The sequence below is a fragment of the Diuraphis noxia genome, unplaced genomic scaffold (genome assembly GCF_037042655.1).
Source record: "Diuraphis noxia isolate RWA-SAM2 unplaced genomic scaffold, SU_Dnox_SAM2 contig0003, whole genome shotgun sequence".
Taxonomy (NCBI): domain Eukaryota; kingdom Metazoa; phylum Arthropoda; class Insecta; order Hemiptera; family Aphididae; genus Diuraphis; species Diuraphis noxia.
This window is the reverse complement of record NW_028301713.1, coordinates 58,580,686-58,602,412: the sequence shown is the minus strand read 5'-3', so window position 1 is coordinate 58,602,412 and position 21,727 is coordinate 58,580,686. Positions and strand designations below refer to the sequence as shown.

At 27.0% G+C, this 21,727-nt stretch overlaps 3 protein-coding genes across 3 annotated transcripts; 2 read left to right on the top strand and 1 right to left on the bottom strand.

The window, feature by feature from the left end:
- Window positions 1-2,138: 2,138 nt before the first annotated feature.
- Window positions 2,139-5,913, bottom strand: Ras64B (ras-like protein 2). The gene is made up of 4 exons (XM_015524801.2): window positions 5,417-5,913; window positions 3,730-3,817; window positions 3,449-3,660; window positions 2,139-3,386 (listed from the first exon to the last, which is right to left on the bottom strand). Exons 1-4 carry the CDS (start codon window positions 5,507-5,509, stop codon window positions 3,192-3,194), a joined length of 588 nt encoding a protein of 195 aa, XP_015380287.1. The 5' UTR covers window positions 5,510-5,913; the 3' UTR covers window positions 2,139-3,191.
- Window positions 5,914-8,867: 2,954 nt separating this feature from the next.
- RpL13A (ribosomal protein L13A) lies at window positions 8,868-13,620 on the top strand. The gene is made up of 5 exons (XM_089223965.1): window positions 8,868-9,041; window positions 9,342-9,472; window positions 9,546-9,655; window positions 12,908-13,176; window positions 13,476-13,620. The coding sequence occupies exons 1-5, from the start codon at window positions 9,012-9,014 to the stop codon at window positions 13,572-13,574; spliced, it is 639 nt and encodes a 212-aa protein (XP_089080091.1). The 5' UTR covers window positions 8,868-9,011; the 3' UTR covers window positions 13,575-13,620.
- Window positions 13,621-16,530: 2,910 nt separating this feature from the next.
- On the top strand, window positions 16,531-20,018 carry Pbgs (Porphobilinogen synthase). The gene is made up of 8 exons (XM_015508955.2): window positions 16,531-17,056; window positions 17,124-17,271; window positions 17,339-17,437; window positions 17,983-18,100; window positions 18,782-19,014; window positions 19,562-19,678; window positions 19,737-19,836; window positions 19,897-20,018. The coding sequence occupies exons 1-8, from the start codon at window positions 16,941-16,943 to the stop codon at window positions 19,965-19,967; spliced, it is 1,002 nt and encodes a 333-aa protein (XP_015364441.1). The 5' UTR covers window positions 16,531-16,940; the 3' UTR covers window positions 19,968-20,018.
- Window positions 20,019-21,727: the final 1,709 nt, after the last annotated feature.

Below are 21,727 nucleotides of genomic sequence, written 5' to 3'. Positions count from 1 at the left end.
AATTTATGTATTAAGAAAAACTTTATGTCAGGTCTACAAGGACTATGTTTTATACATTAATATAAGTTCAGGGCTGGGATTGGCCCAGCGAGTTACCGATTACAACTATTTTAGCCGTTTAAGTCATGAGATGGCTAACTGAAATGTGTTAAGAGTTCAAAGTTGAAAAATGAAATCTAAATGTTGGGCTTAACATAACATAGTATGTGATTATTGGTATTATTGATATTAAGTTTGTAAGTTGACCCAATAAACGCAAAAAACTTAATGTACAGAATATGTAAAATCCGGCCCTGTATAAATGTATGATTAATATTTGTTAACATTAGCTGGATGATTTTAACTTTAGTATTGTAACGATTGTTATCATCAACATCGTACATTAGTCCCTACGTTGGACACGGCTAATATGCTGAGTGTTACTAATGGAAAATATAGTCGTGGAAATAGGCAATATAATATTATGCTGACTAGAGTTTAGCACGGGTCGAGTTAATGGCCAAACGGGACTTCTAGTGGTGGCTATACACAGTTGAGTGTCAAGTGTTGATGGTGAAGGTGTCAAAGGCTGACAACAACCCGAAGTGGACCCACGGACGACAGGTTTAACTCACACTGGATATTGGCACCCATGGCCCCATCAGTAACTCTTAATTATAATTTATAAGTACTAATATTTGATGTTCGATATATTATAAGTTTGACATTTTAGTTATAATAATAATAATTAATAATGGATATATAATATATATTATGTATACGTTGAATACTTTGATTCACATAAGGTAATCCTGATCCCTAGTATAAATATCACACACCGAATTCGAGTCTCCGAGCCCTCGTAAATATAAACAGAACGACACCTAAGGACTAAGGAGTGGTGCGAAGCGATAGGTAGAGAGGAGACATTACAGTCGGTGGTGGCGCCCGTCCCTAGAGTCCCGATTTTTTTTTTTGGTAGTAAAATCTTTTTTCTCTTCAAGAAAAAATTCCGATTCTTTCTATTCAACACCCCTTGTGTTGTGATATTATTGTTGAGTGCTATCCGGATCTTTTGTGAGGTTATTAGCCTAATAGTTTTTAATGGATGTCAAATTTTATATTAAACGAAATTCTAATAATCAAAATGCTAAAGTAACAAAATCAAATATATTATTTTTAAACGATCACTTTAATTCAGAAATAAATGCAATCAATTTAATAAGCATATTACGATGAATCGAGGAGAATAATTTAAGAGATCTTTTTGAAAATTCGAAAGTTACATTTATAGGCTAAGTTAGTTAAAATATATACGCTTTGCACTTTATACGAAGTCGAATGTCTTAGTAAACAGGGATTTAATGCGCTAACACCAGTAGAGAAAAAATTTGAATTCATAATATCCCAGAAAATGGTATCATGGATACTTTTGTTAGATAAGTCGGAAGGTTTTTTAAAATGTTGTAACATACTTGTGAAGAATCTTGCACTCGTACAATTAAGGGGTCTCGTGAAATCAGCTATAAAAACTTTTAGAGGTGGAATTCTTGATACCGAAGATAAAGATAATTCTAACGATATTACTGCAGATCATACTTTCAGTGGAAACAAGTTATCATTAGATTTCAATAAAAGCCAGAGAAATCTACCAAATAATTTAAAATTTGAATCTAAAACAGGAAATCAAAATAATAACTTGGACTTGTATTTAAAAATAATTAATAACAATCCAAAGATTGAGCATTGTCCACAGTCATTACAAAATAAAATAAATAATAATAGCAAAATTTTTACTGAATTTAAAATGGTTGATAATACAATTAAAGTAACTGCAAAAAATAAAATGGCAAGACAGTATTATCATATTAAACTAATTTAATAAAAATATCATTAGTTTTAAACTTTGAAATCACAACTTGAATTTAATTGACAATTATCATGTTTAGATTTTTAGACTTAATTAACTAGTTATTATTAATCTCTATCCAATGATAAAAATATAATCCTTTTATCATAAGCATGCTTAGGTGACACTGCTAATGTATCAATTCCACATTGTTGTGTGGGGATACACAGAACAACCAAATTTTTAAGACAGTAGTGTATTATTTTGTTGAATAGTAAACAGAATATAGGTATAAGTGTATAACAGATAATTCTATTTTTTAAATACATGTATTTAAAATTTTTAAAAATGAGTTTTGAGTATCATTTTTAAATTTATCACTGTTTAACTTAAGATTTAATTGAAAATACAATTTTATTGTTTGACATTATATTTTTTATTTAGATCTTATCTAAACATAAAAATTTGGTAAGTATTTAACAAAAAAAGTTATAATATAGTAATCATTTCATACTTAATAGTTAATATACAAGAGTTATTAAAAAAATATAATTTATGTATAAACGATTATAATACAAAAATAAACAAATTTTGTTGTTATTAAGAACAAATAATAGTAGGTAACATTTAAAAATTGCTTAAATATTGTATTTTTGATTATTATTTTGTTAATAGAACACAATGATTGTTAAACATTTAAGAACATCATTAGAAAAATAAAATCTATAGAAAATGTCAAGCCAAATTAATTACATAATGAAAAAACTAAAAATATGTATTTTTGACAACTGATAAAGTAATAGCACTTAGTAATTGCCTAGAATTGTTCATATTTGTATTTATAAATAATAAGATTTAAGTAGTTTGCACCAGAAGTTGACATTTGAAAAAATGTACAAACAAGATGAATTCCTGAGGGGCAATTGAGATAAAGACCAAACTTGGTCGTAAGTATATGTATAAAAATATTACATGACTTGATACTATATTAAATGTTTTGAGTGGCCAAAATTGGTAAATAAATATTAAATTTGCCATCTTCAAGAAAACACAATCAAACAATTATTTATTAACAAAATAGGATTTTATAGTTAAAATTAACTGACTATCATATTGATTGCTTAAAACTATGTTAAGTATTAACAAGAAAAAAAATTGTAATACCCTACATGTTAATTGCATGTCGACAGATTTGTTCAAATGTACAATTGGTGTACGACTAGATATTAATATTTAATACTGTGAAAAATATTGGTTTTAAATGTGAATGGTTAAAATTGACAATAACTGGGAACACAACAATTTAGTTTAGTGCAGGCAGGTATATAACAAACACTTATTGTACATTATATAGCATAAACTGCTAAAGTATGGAACACTTTTTTGAACTTTTCTGTGGTGTAGACCTGATTGGTGGTCTTTCAGATAATTGAAACCTCCGTACAATGCGAACAAGTTCATGGAATGATTGATCAATGTTCATCCCTGCTTTTGCACTGCATTCTATGTAAGGTATTTTTAGCTGCATTGCCATATTTTGTGCATCTTGTATAGAAACCTTTAATATATTTACATAATTAAAATTAATATCAAGTAAGTCCTTTAATGATTAAAACATACCATCCTTTGACTACTTAAATCTGCTTTATTTCCAACCATAAGCATAGGAAATTCATCTCTATCTTTAACTCGAAGTATTTGTCGGTGAAATTTTTCCATCTCATTGAAACTAGTTTTATCTGCCACAGAAAATACTAACAAAAAACCTTCACCAGATCTCATATATTGTTCCCTCATGGCACTAAATTCTTCTTGTCCAGCAGTATCCAAAACTAAATAATTATAATTATATCTTTATTGTAAATATAAATTATTTAATAATGTCTTCAAAAAGTTATTACTATCTAATTTTGCTGGAATATCATCTACTACGCATTGTTTAGTGTATGAATCTTCAATTGTTGGATCATAGTCTGTCACAAAATATTTCTAAAACAATAATATGATGTTCATTGCATGCAAATATACTATTCAGTAAATAATATTTGAAGCAAGATCAGTTATTAAATTTAACATTCAAAGATAAATAGTAGGTAACTAGTATATACTTATGTATAGAAGTAAAATATATTATACATTATCTGACACTGTATTATTTATTAAAAAATTTAATATGTATTTTACAATTTTATAATATAGCACTAAAAACATATTTAATGGATATTGATTTTAACATAGTTTATTATAATTTAATAATTATATTTTACGAGTTAATAAAATAAAATAAAATATTTTATTTTATTTTATTTGCTTAAATTACACACATATCCGTTTAAGATATAGTAGTAATGTCCCATAAAAATCTATATATAAAAATAATTATTTGATCAAAAACAAGATTTTAGTTTTTAGTAGTTATGGTTATAAATAGAAAAATATGGTAGTATGATTTTTACAGATGACATCAATGACCTCATTTTATAGCTAATTTAAACCACATCAAAATTATGTATTCATTAGATTATAATATCAAACATCTTAAAAAATATATAATATAATATACTGCATTATTATATTCATAGTAAATCCATATAAGGAGTTGAGAATTATCTGTGTAGGTATAATGGTGTACCTTGAATTGGACCCACTGGCAAGGGAATGTTCACACCCACGTGTTATGCAATTAGTTGTTGCAATTTAACCACACATTTTTGGTAGCAGTCACATCCACATGAGATCTAACAATTGTTTTTTATAATTTTAACAAAATATACATTGGTATTATTTATCATAAACAAAATCCTGAATTTTGAAAAAGTTATAACAATTTAATAATAAATATTGAAATTAAAATATATAATAAATAATTTAAGTTATACTTTAAAGTTCAAATCTCAACTTAGGGTCTAAACAATTTCAGAAATGATATATGAAAGGTATGGAAAACTATTTTAGGAATCAAGTTTAAACTTTTTTTTTTTAAATTAAATGACTATAAACTATACATATTACTATTGATTGATGGATATAATTTATTAGAAGGTAGTATTAAAAATGATTTTTAATTCAATTAGTTTACAATTTAAAACAAGTCATCTTATATTTATGGATACGGAATAATCTAACTTTTGTTACTTTTAAGTTCTATTAAATTATATTAGTTTGTAGTAGATTTATCATGTTGACCATTAAGAAACAATAGGTTAATATTCTGACATAACTACTTGATGATATTAATTTGAATAATAATGCAGTACTTTTTCATTTTTTTTTTTTTTTTAATTATGAAGACTACATAACATATATATCATTTGACAGATAATAAAAAAGTGTTACATTCAATTCCTACCTTATAACATACTTAGAGTAACTATTTAATTTTAAATACATAAGTCTATAGACCTATAGTGTGTAATGGGCATAAAATATTAAAATATATTGTTTAAATGTATCAACGTTCAATTCAAAATAAAATAGAATGTTCGTAAAAAAAAATAGCAATGATTCACATACACATATAATAAATGTTTATTTTCGAATTACTATATGTTTTCTAGTTTAAAATTTCAATACCGTCCAATTAAATACCTGTATGAATTGTATAGTGATTGCAGACTTCCCAACACCACCACCTCCGACAACTACCAATTTGTAGTTCTGGTTATAATTCGGGCGATTCATTGTAATGCGATGTATAAATAGCACTCTATTGGATTTTTTTAAAAAAAAGAATATTTTCAAAATAAGATAAAAACGGACGTAGTGCGAAAGCTAAAAAACAAAAATCGTTTCACATACTAAATAACAATACATCTGCGTACTAAGTATGGCGGATACGAGTACGAGATCCTAACAGTAGCATAGTAGGTAGTTACTAGTTACGGATAGCAGTATACCACGACTAAGCGACTAAGTACTAACACTACTAACACTAAACCAATAACTATACAGTAATCGTAATGGACAATCCTCAAATTCAATGAGCATTGGGCAACCAACCAGAGTACCGAACCCAACAGTGAACGGCGTGAACCGACGGAAAAGGAAAGAGAGCGAAGACCTGAACAAGCCACAGCTGTCAAAACACTTGTGAGTTGTGAGTTTGTGACACACTAGTCTGTCATTAGCAGCTCGCAACACAAGCAACAGGCCCAAATGACAGATAAGAGAAAATTTACAAATGGATACACTGTGCAGATTTGTATTTTTCGTTATCATCACAATCATGAATTTCCATTCATGAAAGACCGTGTTATAAATCAAATATCTAATATCAGCAGCTGTAGCCTGTAATCGAGGTTTTCAATTTTTTATTTATTTCGACGCGTCTCCAACTTCTTTATAATTTTAAAAATTTAAATATTTTATCATCATTTATAGGATAATTTTAACAAAGGCTTAAATAATAAATATACTTGAGCACATTTAAACTATGATTTGAACTAATTTCTGCAGTTCAGTGTTCATTCCTTCAAAAAATTAAGTGGCCCATACCCATACGTGATCAATATTATTGATATCAATAAAAACCAGTCAATAAAAAATAATAGTATCAAAACGGTTTTCATATTTTCAATATAGCCAGAAAACGGTCATTATTGAATTATAGTTTTATATGGGTAGCTTTAAAACTTTTTCGCTGTAAATTATGTAGTGATTAAATTCCGTGAAAATATTGATGGATCTTATTCATAATTCGAACGAGTAGTTAATTAAAATGGTTTTAAAATATTATAAAATAGATGGGCTAAAATGGCACTGCGCGTGAAAGTATGGTTGCGCCCATGCGTTTAAACATAAAATCTTAAACTTTGAAAGACCATGATTTCCTAAATAATGATTTTCGCAAAAAAAATCAAACAGTTTCAAGATCAGCTTTAAAAAATACGCCACTCAAAACAAAATTTTTTGAAATTCCTGAGGGGCGTGGTAAAGTGCATTTGTTCCAATAGATGTAGTATCGGATTTAGTATTTATCATAAGTACTTAGTTCTTTGGTCCATTTTTAAAAATTATAAATATTCATTAATATTAATTACCATTGATCTTGTATCAACTAAAATCATGATCGTAATTTCTACCCATTTTAAGTAGGCACATACAAAGTCGCCCTATGGTGGGGGGGGCAAGAGAGGGGCATGTCCCCCCAACTGGAAAATGTCAGAATTTAAAAATTTAATTCATATAGTATATGAAAATCTGTAATTTGTTCATGAAAAATCGGTTTATATAGTTAGAGAATGAATATTATGTAGAACAAGTAATAAATATATTTGGTGTTAAAAAAAGAAATTTACAATTTTTTATTTGTAAATTAATATTTTAACAAATATAATTGATGTTTTAAGAGTCCAATTTATATTATTATTTAAAGTAATTAATTTTATGGTTAATTGGATATTATATAATTATTATTTTCTAATCTTCCAGTTCAATATATATTATATAATATATATAATTATGTAAAATTGTAAACCCCTTTCTACCTCGTGGTCATTCATTTTTAAAAAATAGATTGAAAAATTAAAATGTTGTCACCCCCTTGATAATTTAACTATGGGCGCCCTTAGACACATAGTTGAATAACAGAATTACTCATTTGAATTTTTATTTTAATAGGCATGGTTTTATTTTCAGGTTAATTATCCACTAAATAATTTACTATAAAAACTATTTTAAAAATAGAATAATTTGTATCACCATAATACGCCCTAAGCCGTACAAAACATCACAAGAATTTAAAAAATGTCAATATCTCAAAACTAAGAATTTTAATGTCTGACGAAAAGCCTAATAACTCTGTAGTCTATATTATGTTACTTTGTATTCAGAGAGTAATATATATATAATATACTTGCCTTTTAGAGGCATATAAATATATAATTGAATGCGATTTTCTACTGCCGAAAGTCAAGTAAACCCATAACAAAATATAATATATAATGAAAATTAAAATATTTTGTCATGACTTCATGAGTTAAACTATGTACAAGGTCGTTGTATAGTTGTAGACCAACTTGCATAGTTGCATGCATTTATAAACATAATACATATAATGAATTAATGATATAACAGACATAACCACATAACACATAATGTGATGCCAACAGAATACGGACAATATAGTCGATAGACCAGCGAAACGTCGAATACCTTGTGACTTATACCAAATAGTAAATAGTAAATACCAATGAGGCAATGATGGATAGAATAGATGAACGATAATTGATAAAACATTTTTATTACATTATTTACATTACACCACGGCGTGTATTACTGCATGACACCCATAGATAATAAAGAATCTTTATTATCTATAATTAGTAATTACAATAAATTATGTTATCAACGGACAACCTCTTGCATATTGTGATAACAGATAAACATGTTCAACTCACGATTTAAGATATACAGGTTGCACAACGAAGACAAATATTGTGACACAGAACTGACACTTCAAAAAAATTAACTCTCAACGCTCCTTGCGGGGAAAATTGTATTTCAGTGTCGCCACATGTAGGGAAAATTTTTATTATTATCTAAGGAAATTAGTTTTATTTTAAATTATTATATAAGATTATGTCTTTTACTTATACATAAAATAAAGTATTCAAGTCTAAGTTCAAGTATACTAAATTAATAATAGAATAAATAGTATAAAATCAGAAGCTGAATCAAATGACAAAAAAAGCGAGGTAAAATTTCGAAATGGATAATAATATAATATAAGATCTTTAATCATAGGCGTTTTGCTTATTTCGACACCGGGAGCACTAATGCTCTATTGTTGACAGCTGTTTTATAGTGTCATTTTTAAAGTCACTGCAGGACGCTATTAAACATAGGTCGTTGTCACGGCTGAAGACCTTAAGCCGTGGTCGTTGTGCAACCTGTATATCTTAAATCGTGGTTCAACTCGACTTCGTCCGTGGTCGTGTTTCCCATAGATAATATATAATACCTATGTGTTCCCTGGATCTTGGTTCAATGATTTTTTGAGGTTAGACTTCTACCGCAGTAACTTTGGTTATTGACAATAACATTTTGTAAACGCACTCCTTATTCCTTAACCTATTCTGTCCCAAACTCTGAACAAATCTGCCATTTGGTTTACGTCGCACGTGAAAAGATCGTTCGCGTTACTTTTCATATTAATTTTCCATTTTAGTTTTTCCCAACTAAAATGGCACCCAAACATGGTTTGTTCAACAAGGTATGTATTGTATTCTGTAATTAACATTAAGTTACGTGTACATTCTTAAATGTTCATTTTCAGTTTTTCGCTGTTTTGTGGTTATCTTTTGCTCATTTATTTGAGTAATATTTAGTTAGATGATTTTATATTTTTCGCTATTTATATCATTTTGTGTGATGAAATATACTCCCGGACCCCAGAAGTATTTTGTTGATTTTTTTTAAATATATTATTATTCCAAACATCTAAGTGAAACATGCTTCATCACATCAAACTTATTTTTCAGTTACTAAAATTTTATTGTTCATTGTTTTTTAGCGTATTTACATAGACGCTAAAGAACACTTGCTTGGTAAGTTGGCTTCATACGTAGCCAAAGCAATCCTGCAAGGTAATAAAGTTGTGGTTTTCAACTGTGACAAAATCAACATTGCTGGTAGTTTTTACAGGTTTGTAAATTCGTTTAAACTTGTTTTTGTGTTTATACCTATTAGCTATTATCTAATTTAATGTTTTATATAGGAACAAGATTAAGTACTTGTCATTCTTGAGAAAGAGATGTAATGTTAACCCAGCTCGTGGACCTTTCCATCACCGTGCTCCTAGATGTATATTCAGAAGAACTGTCCGTGGTATGTTTTTTTTTTAAATTCTATTTAAGAAATACTGTATTCTTAATATTTAACTCTTAAGAATAAAGCATCCTAACACTTAAATTAACATAATTTATATAAGTTAGATAATATAATTTTAAAAACCAGTGTGAAATAATTTAAATCTATAACAGCTTTTAATTATTTAATTTTAACTATTTATGAAAACACATTCAACGCTAGTAATGTGTCATTGCTAATTGTTATGTGTAATGCCAGTTAAAATACCTGAATAATTATTAACAACTTTTTTTATCTTAATTTCCATTGTCAACCTTAAATTTTTAGTGATTCACATTATAAGATAAATTTATTAAATGGCATTAAAATATAAGATAAATGAATCAGAATGCGTAAACACATCACTAGCATTGTATGTGTTGATTACTATGTTAAGTACCCACCTATCTCTTTTATGATTTCAAAACAATATCCTTACTTACATTATTTGAGACGTGGTCTTTGAAAATAATATATTTATGAAAAGAGATTTTATTTATTCTTAAAGAAGATAATAGGCCACAGTTATCATGTTCATGATATTAGCACATAAATAATGTAAATACAGAATAAAGTCATTGTATGTAATAACAACACATTCAGTTAATAGGATAAAAATGTTTTCTATGATTAACAATAAACCTTACTTACATTATTTGAAATTGATTGATTGATAAAAAATGAATTTAGTATGAGAAACATAATCCTTTTAAATGCAATGTAAATATTACACATTGACAACTAGTTATACTCTTTTATGATTATTAAACAATTCCTTACTTACATTAATTGAAATGAAAACTATGAAAACAACATAAATATGAAAAGAGTTGTAACTTATTTTAACATTGTGTTATAACAGTGCTTGGATCTCAATACATTGCTACAAATGTGTTTGAAGTACTCCATTTTTTGTAATCATGAAATCATTTAAAGATATCTAATAATTTCAATACATTGTTTAAGATCTTATTTACCTATTTAGTGATAATAATATTAATACAATTATAAGTGTTAATAATAAACTGTTTAAGAAATAAATACTGGGATAGTAAAAAAAAAATCGATACGTCATATATTATATTGAATCAATAATACCTACGTTTTACTATAATGGTTTATTTTTACCAAATCTGTTTGCCTAGTGCTCTAAACATGGCATTTTTAAATAATATTCTTCTTCTATGATTATTACCATTTTTACCTTACCTACATTAATTGAGGTATTAACATATTCTATGAAATATTTTATAAATGAGAAGATGATTATATTTATTTAGCAATAATAATTGCTTAATTTTTATTCATAATATAATTGAAAACAGCGTCTTAATGATCATACTAAATAAAGCATCGCTATAAATAGTTGTAGTAATTGGTCAAACAATTTTGCATAGCAATATTAAATCATTGTTTATTTGATTGATAAATATATTGTGTACTTCCAAACTACGCATTTTTTTTTTTATTGCTATTGAAGTTTTTAACTGATACATTAAGTCTTTACAATGATACTACAATTCTAAAATAAAAAATAAAAAAACACTCAAAATTGAAAATATCAATGTCTATATTCTCAAAAACAAATATTTTGATTCTCTATTGACTTAAAACCTCCACTATAAGTAAATAAATTAACTGTTTTTCACGTGATAAAAGACTATGTGTGCAACACTGGCCATTACTTAGGTTTTAATAATATTTGTTAGTTATACTCATTGTATAATTTTATTAAAAATTATGTAGATTATTGTTAATATTCTGGTTGTAAATGCTTCTAGTTATAATTGATGGCTGGTTGAAAACATTGAAGTACATAGTTATATGTACAAAAAAATTGATTGGTTATTTTTTCCATATATATGTTACCGGAAATGATGACAATTCCTAATAGCGGAAGGAAATGATATCATTGCCTAGTTAATGTTATCATTTCCAAACGATATCAGGCAAAGTTGCAAAATATATATTTTTATTAGATATTTTAATTTAATCTGTCACAATTATTAATTACCCTGCTATTACACTAATAAATAATCAATGATCAATAATTAATAAAAAATTAAATATATGTTTTTTTTAATGATTTTATTAAATTCACTTCGCATTTTATTCAAATCCATTTTAACATAATAATACATACTGCACTAAGAAGATAGGCACATAATACTAAGCGGACCATGTTGTATGGACATGTAGAGACACTTCTAATAAAACACGTAAATGGTATGTTAAACATATGCGCGATACCTATGTGATAGCCATAACATTATCCAATCAACCACTTAAACGATATCAGTCATTACACCCACCTGATATTTTTTTATAGAACAGACAATATTGACAGTAATTGCAAGTATAGTGGTTTTTAGCATCTCACCGTTCCGAGTTAGTTAATAGTTATCGTTATAATAGCTTTACATTGTAAAGTCACATGACCTGCTACATCATAATCGCCAATGCTTTCGTGTAAGAACCGATACATGGCTCTAATGTTTATGCACTTAAAACTACTCTAATATAAATAAATAAAATTATAAAATATGTATTTTTTAGCCAATAAAAACACAAAAATATGTAAAATAAAAATAGTATTATTTGATTCAGTAAAACATGAATTAAATTTGTACCTAAGTTAGCATTATATTGAATAAATAGAAAAAAAAAATTTCATAAACATCCAAACCCTAGTGATAACATTGCCTAAAAAGTATGTAAATTATGACAATGCCTAGGCGATAATATCATTTCTTTCTACTATCAGGAATTGCCAACATTTCCGGTAACATATACATTGAATAATATATTATTGTCAAGTCTAAATAAAGACTAGTTGACTACAAATATCACATGGTAGCATTGAAAAAGTATTTTTTAAATTTTTTTTAACTAAGTGCCCATTAAAATCCAAAGAAACATTTACATAGTTATTATGCCTTGGTATTTTAGCTGAAGATTAATACCTAATAATTATTATACGGACACCAGCGGCCGCATGGCAGTCAATGTGTTAAAAGGATGCCATATCCGCGTATAACTGATCTGCTGTGCTATACACTTGTATGACGAAGACAACAAATAATGCGGGTGTGGCATCCTCTTAATAAAATTGTAAAATTATAAAAAAAATATAAACTCCAAAATTTCAACTAAAAATTGAATTGAGACATATTATATTAACATTTGAACTTTGTTCTATATTTTATTGATGAGATTTTAAATTTTTTTCAGGTATGATCCCTCATAAAACAACACGTGGACAACAAGCTTTAAGACGTATGAAAGCTTATGAAGATATTCCAGCTCGTTATACATCTCAAAAAACTATGGTTGTACCTTTAGCTATGAGAATGTTGAGTCTGCAACGTGGACGTAAATACTGTGATGTTGGTCGTTTATCACATGAAGTTGGATGGAAATACCAACATGTAGTCAAAGACTACGAAGCACGCCGTTTAGAACGTGAAGCCAAGCGTGCCCAGCGTTTGAAGATCAGACACGTAAGTTTACTCATTATGAATATCGAAATTTAAAAAAAAAAAAATAACTTGCATTGTTGTATTTAGTTATTCTATTAATGTAATATATGTTTTCATTTTAGTGTATAAATAATAATAATCAAACAAATTATACATTATTTTATGAAACATGCTAATGTTAAAATTTTGAAAAAAAAAAATAGAGAAATATAGAGGATAGTTTCTTAATTCTATATTTTCTATCTCTGATTTTATGAACAAGTCATTTTTCTGATTATATATGTTTCTAATTAATTATAATTGACTGTTTTTATTTTTAGAAATTGACCAGAGAAGCCAACAAGAAAGTAAAGAAGGCAGTCGAACCATACAACCAAGTCTTAAGGGATAGTGGTTACTATGTCCCAGCTTTAGTTTGAAATGGTTTTTTGTAACAATAAAAAATATAAACATAAATGTTTGTAAGTTTTGTTTTTTTTTTACCAATTAATAGTATCTCAAAGTAGGTGGGTGAAGAATAGATACCTTGTGATTAATGATTAATTTCCTTAATTTATTCAAAGTAAAAATAAAATAATGTAGAAATTAATATATAATTATATTACATGAATATAGTAGCAAGACAACCACTAGTTATATTTAAATATTTAAACTTTTACTGGATATTTTAATAGTTGAGATATAATATAATATTATGTATGTTATAATCCCATCAAAATATTTTATGTCATAGATTTGTATAATGGTGTAAATGGAGTCGTGACTCGTAAAAATATATATTTAAATATCAACAAAAATAATTTAACAAGTGGGTATCGCTCTGCTATATAGCAGAGATGGAAAGTAGATCACTATAATGGATGTGTTAAATTTTAATGCAATTACAGGTATCATTGTATACGCAAAACGATATTGAACAGAGATGATATGTCAGTATAGAATATATTATTATTATAGATTATATTACCTATATTTAAATTATAATATATTAGATATGTACAAAATACTTATATACTACTAACAATATGTTTAAAACCTTGTATTAAATTTTCAAGCTTTTCTACTCAACAAATAAATTTTTATCGGTATTAATTTGAATAAAAACTAATAATAATCAAAAACTGCATATGGCTATAAATAGTTCAACTTAAGTCAAAATTTTATAGCGTATAGAAAATTCTTAAATAAACATTCGGTGAAAATATTTCATGTATCGATGGTCATTTGTTTTAAAGTAACATCAAAAATCAAAATTGATTCTGCGCATAAATTCCCGGTTTTTCCTTAATTTTTAGTTTTTTTTTTTATTGAACGTATAAACATCGGCTGCTGGATCATTAATTATAGATTAAATTTTTTTTCAATATATACTTAACATTTAATAATGGCTTAAATTAAGTTATATAATTTGATTTCTTTTAAGAAGTTGATTATTTTGACGTTTGGTTGGAGATCTGATTGTAGAGCTTAGCTTAATTGTTGGGGTTAATGGTTAATGATGTTTTGATATTGAGTCAGAGTATTTGTAGCAATCGATGAGTTGGTTTTTGATTGTGACCTCCACACCACATGTTTCACATATGGGAGGAATTTTTAGTTTGTTTATCTTTATCCCAATTATTAAAAAAAATATTGGGAATTTTACTTTTGACCCCTTCCCCCACAAGTACCCACCAACTAGATTCACTTTCCGTTCGAACGAGGTATTGAAGTCGAAAATCGAACCAATTTTACTGACCCAAATCGTTATGACAGACAAAAAAAAGAAAAAACACATCATGGTGAAATCAATATATTCCTCGCTCCACTCGGAATCTAAAAATTAAACTTAGTGAATTATAGACAATTGAATTCACTAAGTTTAATTTTTAAATAGCTTTAAAAAAGTAAAAATAGTTTTAAAACTTAATCGTAAATAGATATCATTCTTGATTATTATAAACAATTGGTGAAAATTTCAAGTAATTACAGTGATTTGTTTTTGAGTTATAGTAATTTTGTCACAGATTATGCGTAAAAACTCCTGTTTTTTCGTTACTTTTTAGGGTTTTTCCAGACGCTTTTGAAAAATATTTGAAATGTTTACCCCCCCCCCCCCCATCCTAAAATACCAACAATTTTCCTTTTCAAAGAGTGGATGAAGTCTAAAATCAAAACATTATTTCTTCTACTAAAACGTGATGACAGACTCAAAAATACATAGTAAAATCAATACATTTCTAATTCCTTTCTGAATCTAATGTCGATGGTCGATAATCATTTCAACGACATTTACACATGACAATCGAGTTTCCAGACACATCAACAATTTATAAACAGTATAGTAGACAATAGGTAATATACATAATACATATATATTTGAATATTTCCGTAGAATGTGATGTTTTTAATACTTCAACAGTTCAATTCTAACAAACGATGTCTTTAAACTTTTAATTTAGATTTCACTATTTTAATTTTTAGCATGACGAAATTATTTCGTCATGGTCTTTAGAGCAATCTTAAATGTATAACCATTATAACCTAACCTTTCAGTTATTATGAAAATATTAAATAATATGTTCGGTTATTGAATATAATTGTCGTGGTAATGATATAGTCTGTGATATTATTACTTTATGCCCTTTATGGTATCGATGCAATGGTACGGCCACCTGAAATGCAATGAAAAGCAACCCAACATACAAGGTTTCTTATCACTAGTTGTCCGAAAAAATAGTCCCCTTGACTGCTTTGGTTCCGCAACTTCACTGACGTACTGTAGTCTGTACACGATCATAGATTAATATATTGCTTTATTTACTTAATGCTTTACAATAAATTATTGTTGACTAAATCAGTAATCAGAGATCTGTATCCGTCCCTTAAAAGTATTCAATCAGATGAGATAATATGTTAGGGTACATATTTGATATTATTAAGGTCTAATTTAGTCTAAACACAATAATTGAATGACACAGTGGAAGAGGAAGACCAAGAACAGAATTATAGAAATAGAGAATAAATAAATGACCTACGGATAGGAGTAAAAGACAATATTAGGAACTGAAAGAAATAAGTTACGATAGCAAATCACAAAGAACTGCAATAAATTAATGAATAAGGTCTAATAACGAAAAGAAAAATACTACGTAGTTTCGGCACTAAATAAGTATTTTTTTTTATATAGTTTCTAGCAAGTGTAGTGACTAGTGACTACTTAATCTTAGTGCATGATGAAATCACTAAATAAGTAAATAAGTATCTAATAACATTTATTTTATTATGATTCAGTGTATAGTATATTATTTTATCATATTATATCGTGGTAGTTGAATTAAACTTATCACTTTTTTAATTTCACTTTATAATAACTTTTATATAATCTGTGGTATAACTGATAAGTCATTTGTGAATTTGTGATAGCCTGTCTGGTTACGTCGATTCGTCGTTTCGTGTCACGACTCACGAGTGACGAGTGACAACTCAAGGTTTAAGAAATAAGAATAAATCATGACTAAAATAATGAATGTAACTACTAACTATCACCATAATAATTTAAATTGTGTATCATTAATAATATGATACTTAAAATTACTAGCGATCGTTAAACACTCCAATGAACACAGAGAAATATTGTAAAATTAATTTAGGTTCATATAATTACTAATTTAAGTAATATCATCATTCATCAGTCTTCACTGATTTGATAATTATTTACATAAATAATTAGAACACTAGAACAGTGTACGTCTCGCCGAATTTTAATTTTTTGGTTCTTGTTTTACCGTGTGGGATTTTACAAAATGAGTTATACAAATAAAGTTATCCAGAGTGGATATTTTAACGACACTCTCAGACAATGGCAGTGTCAAAACACTCAAATTACTCCTTTAAATTTGATGTATCCTATTTTTATTTTGTAAGTACCTGCGTTTTAGATTTAAACCAACCTTGATTTTGGAATAATTTAAATTTATGTCTATTAGAGATGAAAAGGATGTAAGAGAAGAAATAAAATCTATGCCAGGTATTTATCGACAAGGAATAAACCATGTCAAAGCCATGTTGGATCCAATTGTTGAGTCAGGATTGAAATCTATCTTAATTTTTGGTGTGATTAATAAGTTATCAAAAGTAATTTGTTAGTTTTTTAAATAATTTTATGCAAGAATATTAATAATTTTTTTTTTTTTAATAAAAGGATCAATGTGGAACACATGCCGATTCTCTTGAAAATCCAGTTATTCAAGCTTTACCATTGTTAAAGAAATGGTACCCAAATCTTGTAATAGCTTGTGATGTAAGTAAATATTCTGTACACATTGTAGATATACTGACAAGTGATTTCAGTAATGTTAATTCTAGATAATTTTTTCTTTAACTTATAATGTGAACTTACATTCTGTAGTTCATTAATCACAACTCTGTATTGATAAAACATATTAAGTATACCTTAACAAATATTTTTAGATACTAAATATTCAAATTATCATAGAATTTCTGATTTTGTTTTGATACTATTACGTCTATAACTACAATCGACCTATTTCTAAATCATCAATTTATAATATTCAAATTAAAAACTAAATTTCACATCATTAAATACGGTTTTAGAGAATGAGATGAATATTTTATTTTAGTATTCAATAAAGCATTATATACAATAAGGATTCTTAATTTATAATGATTGTTTCTTCTTTTTGCTCCAACCTACAAATTCAACCATCAGAATCTTCCATTTCCTTCATTAATCAACATGAATATACTAAGTTCTAGGCCAATGTTTTACATTATATAACACTTTAAAATATTGGTTTAGTTGTTATTTATGTATTTTGGTTCAAGGTATGTTTATGTCCATACTCATCTGATGGACATTGTGGGATCGTTGAAAACCAGCAAATAGACAACATAAAAAGCATAAACAGGATAGGAGAAATAGCATTGTCATATGCTCTTGCTGGTAATTAATTTATTATAATGTAAATTTATTAAACTTTAGTCAGCCATTCTTACACCTTTTTAATCTACAAAATCTTTGAAAATTTTTTAAAAATATTATGGTTTTAGATAGGTATTAATAAAATACTAAAAAAAGTTATATTTAAAATAAAGATTTTACGAACTGCTTGATTTTCGAAGCAAACCTAACTGAACCAAATACCTCAAATTCAGATCTGTAATTCAACCAGTGAAATATTAAGTTTTAAATAATATCCAATTTTTACATTTTTAATGTTCGGTTTGAGTTTTGATGAAATATTTGGAGAGTTTGGTTTGGTTCCGGTTCGATTAAAAGTATGTAAAGTACTGTTAGAGTTAATTAATTTAAAGAAAAATTCGATTTGACCTTCAATATTATGTATTTTAAAATTTCTAGATTAAATACACTCATAGCAATTGTTTTAAAATTGTATTTTATTATTCTTTACATAAGTTTGGAGAAAAAATCTTTTATTATTTTTAATTAATTATTTCCAGCTTCATAGCTACATAGCCAATTAGTTGTCTAAGATGAGTACTTATTTAGTACTCATTATTCATGAAACATTATGTATTACAATGAGAATTAGTAAAAGTAAAACATTTTATACTATTTATTGTTGTATGATCATTAAATAAAGCCATTTGATGTTATTTATAGGTGCAGATATTGTGGCTCCATCTTGTATGATGGATGGGCATGTAACAGCTATTAAACAGAGCTTAATGAAAGAGAATTTGTTGAGTCGAGTAAGTGTTTTATCGTATTCTGCAAAATTTTGTTCTGTATTTTATGGACCATTCAGAGATGCTGCAAATTGTGCACCAAGTTTTAGTAATCGATCATCTTATCAAATTCCTGTTGGAAGTTCAAGTATTGCAGAAAGAGTGGTGGTAAGTAGTATTGGTTGTGATTGGGAGAGAGTTTTTGGGGGCTTAGTCCCCGTAATAGAATTGATCAAGAACACTTGCAGACCATGTGGATAGTAATCTGGATTCTGGTTACTTGTTTCTGTACATTAGATAATACTAGCCATATGTTAATTTATGTAATAAATTTCATTGAATTAACCAGGGCCTTAAATTATAAAGAATCTTTGTATCTTGTTTTTCATTGATTATAAAATAGGTATGTAATTTGTGTATTAGTGCATTATACACATTACATATGTATACTAAATTCAAAAATGTCTTAAATACTGTTATTTTTTTAACAGTTGATTACAGTAAATTCTATAAGTTCAGATTATTTCTTATGAATAAGTAAATATGAAAAGTAAATAAGCAATTGTCAGTTTAAGAATATTTTATTTAACAAAAATGTTTTAAACTGCAAATATATGTATTTATTCAAATTTGAATTGTGCAGTTTTATCATAGTGAATATTGTACCTATTAAACTTAAAAAAAAATTGATAATTTCCTTTGTATATTATTTTAGGATAGAGATATCTCTGAATCTTGTGATATGACTATGGTAAAACCTGGTATGATGTACTTAGACATAGTAAGGAAAGTTAAGGATAAACATCCAAATATACCAATATTTATTTATCAGGTAAATCTCATTTTTAATTTCAATACAGGATATTGTAATAATGTCTATTTTATTTAAGGTGTCTGGAGAATATGCAATGTTATATCATGCTGCACAAGCTGGTGTAGTACAATTAAAAGAGGGTTTAATTGAAATTTTAAGAAGTATGCGGCGAGCTGGTAAATTTTATTTTATTTTTTATAACTAATTTCTTACTCTAATTTTAATTTATGCTTTAGGTGGTGATGTGATTGTGACTTACTATACTCCAGAAATATTAAAATGGTTGAAAGATGTACCATTATTATAAATATTATGTATTTTACTGTGGTTCTGGATAATTATAGTTTTTTTAAAAATATTTTGATTTGAATGAGCGTATGTTCATAAGATTAAATACACATTAGAACCACTGCCTGCTATTTAAGATAATATACTGTTATATTGGTTACTAATTGTCCTATGATTATAAGTTTTCAAATTTATTAATGAGTGACTAAGTCTAAGTGACTATAAAATAAATACCAAGACCCATTTAATAATGTATAGAACTAATTATATTACTATATTGTCTATAAACATCAGTATTTGGTTCATTATATTACTCCTTCAAGTTCTACCCTATTTTTTGCTAGTAGTTTCATGTACCACTATTTACTACATCAGAAGCTGTTGGCTAACCAGAGTAATTTTAAATTAATGATATGCAATCTGGGAATCTTAAAATTTTAATAGGGGAGTCATAAATAATTTAACAAAAATTTAAAAAAGTATTGTGTGTATACAATATATGTAATGTAAAATGTTTCTAGTATAATTTGAGAGGTCACTTAACAAAAAAAGTTGCTATCTGCTGCTTTAAATATGTACACTTGCTCCCTTCCCACCCTTTATATTGTAGTTAACTCAATTTGGGTTAATAGATTTATTGATAATTCGATTGTGATTATTGATTAAGAAAAATGTTACTTTTTAAATTAGTACCACAATATAATATTATACTCATTTATTCTTGTATTAGAAATAAAAAATTTATATATATATATTATAAAAACAAGCTTTCCTCATTTCTCATATGAATTAAAATGTATATTCATTGTTATCTAAAATGGAAACTTTAAAGTTAAAGTAATTTATTAAATAAATTTAGTTTTGGATCCAATGTGTGTAATTTTTTATCAATTAATTTACAATAAAATAAATATGATATTATTAGATTTTCTTACACTAAATACATACTGTGTATTTCAAAATATGCTCAAATTAATTATTTCGTTCACGTAGAAAAATAACAGGTTATTTTCAACTAAATAATATAATTGAGGAATATTTGCCTGAGTTTTGTTTAGAATGGATTTTTTTGTCGAACCTTATAGTTGGATTCTATATGGATTCGTAAGGGTTTCAGAAAAGATTTATTCCTATATTGGTAATTTAGTTTTTAGAGTTGAGAACTTATTTTTTGAGATTAATATTTTTAAAGAACGGGAATGGACATTGAGAATTAATTTTTTTCTAAATATGATTTTGCCATGTTAGTTTTTTATCTAAGTTTATCCCTAAGTATTTAACAATGTCAATAGAAGGGATAAGTAGATAATTTTTAGGTATAATTGGGTAAAGGCTGTGTCCTCAAGTGAAAATCGTATGAACAGATTTGTTATTGTTTAATTTAATTTGAAATTTTGTGTACAATTCAGAAAGAAGGTTTAATTGGGATTGTAATTTTTTTGAGGTAATTATTGGATCATAGTATAACAACTGTTGTCAGCATAATCAGTAATAAGTGTATGTTGTGCAGAAGGTTTATAAGAATCATAAATATTGAACAATTTAAATGAAAGAATGCCAGCATTAATTTCCATACTTCTCAAAAATTTGCGAAATATTAATTCTCAAACATATTGCTCCAAACACAATATCAAACAATATACTCCCATCTCCTCAACTTTGTTTTAGAGCTAAACACAGTATGGTGCATCAGGTCTATAGAGTAGTTGTTGCAATCTCTACTTCACTCGAAATCAAATGCTACTCTATTGTGCCTTTTTACTTTTTTAGAACATCTGT

Excerpts from the sequence above, each read along its gene's own strand:
- Ras64B (XM_015524801.2), bottom strand. The coding sequence starts at position 5,509 with ATGAATCGCCCGAATTATAACCAGAACTACAAATTGGTAGTTGTCGGA. Across the intron at positions 3,661-3,729 it reads TATTCCAGCAAAATTAGATA|TTTTGGATACTGCTGGACAA; the intron begins GTAATAACTTTT and ends ATAATTATTTAG. Across the intron at positions 3,387-3,448 it reads ATTTAAGTAGTCAAAGGATG|GTTTCTATACAAGATGCACA; the intron begins GTATGTTTTAAT and ends AATATATTAAAG.
- RpL13A (XM_089223965.1), top strand. The coding sequence starts at position 9,012 with ATGGCACCCAAACATGGTTTGTTCAACAAG. Across the intron at positions 9,042-9,341 it reads AACATGGTTTGTTCAACAAG|CGTATTTACATAGACGCTAA; the intron begins GTATGTATTGTA and ends ATTGTTTTTTAG. Across the intron at positions 9,473-9,545 it reads ATTGCTGGTAGTTTTTACAG|GAACAAGATTAAGTACTTGT; the intron begins GTTTGTAAATTC and ends TGTTTTATATAG.
- Pbgs (XM_015508955.2), top strand. The coding sequence starts at position 16,941 with ATGAGTTATACAAATAAAGTTATCCAGAGTGGATATTTTAACGACACT. Across the intron at positions 17,272-17,338 it reads TGATTAATAAGTTATCAAAA|GATCAATGTGGAACACATGC; the intron begins GTAATTTGTTAG and ends TTTTAATAAAAG. Across the intron at positions 18,101-18,781 it reads ATTGTCATATGCTCTTGCTG|GTGCAGATATTGTGGCTCCA; the intron begins GTAATTAATTTA and ends TGTTATTTATAG.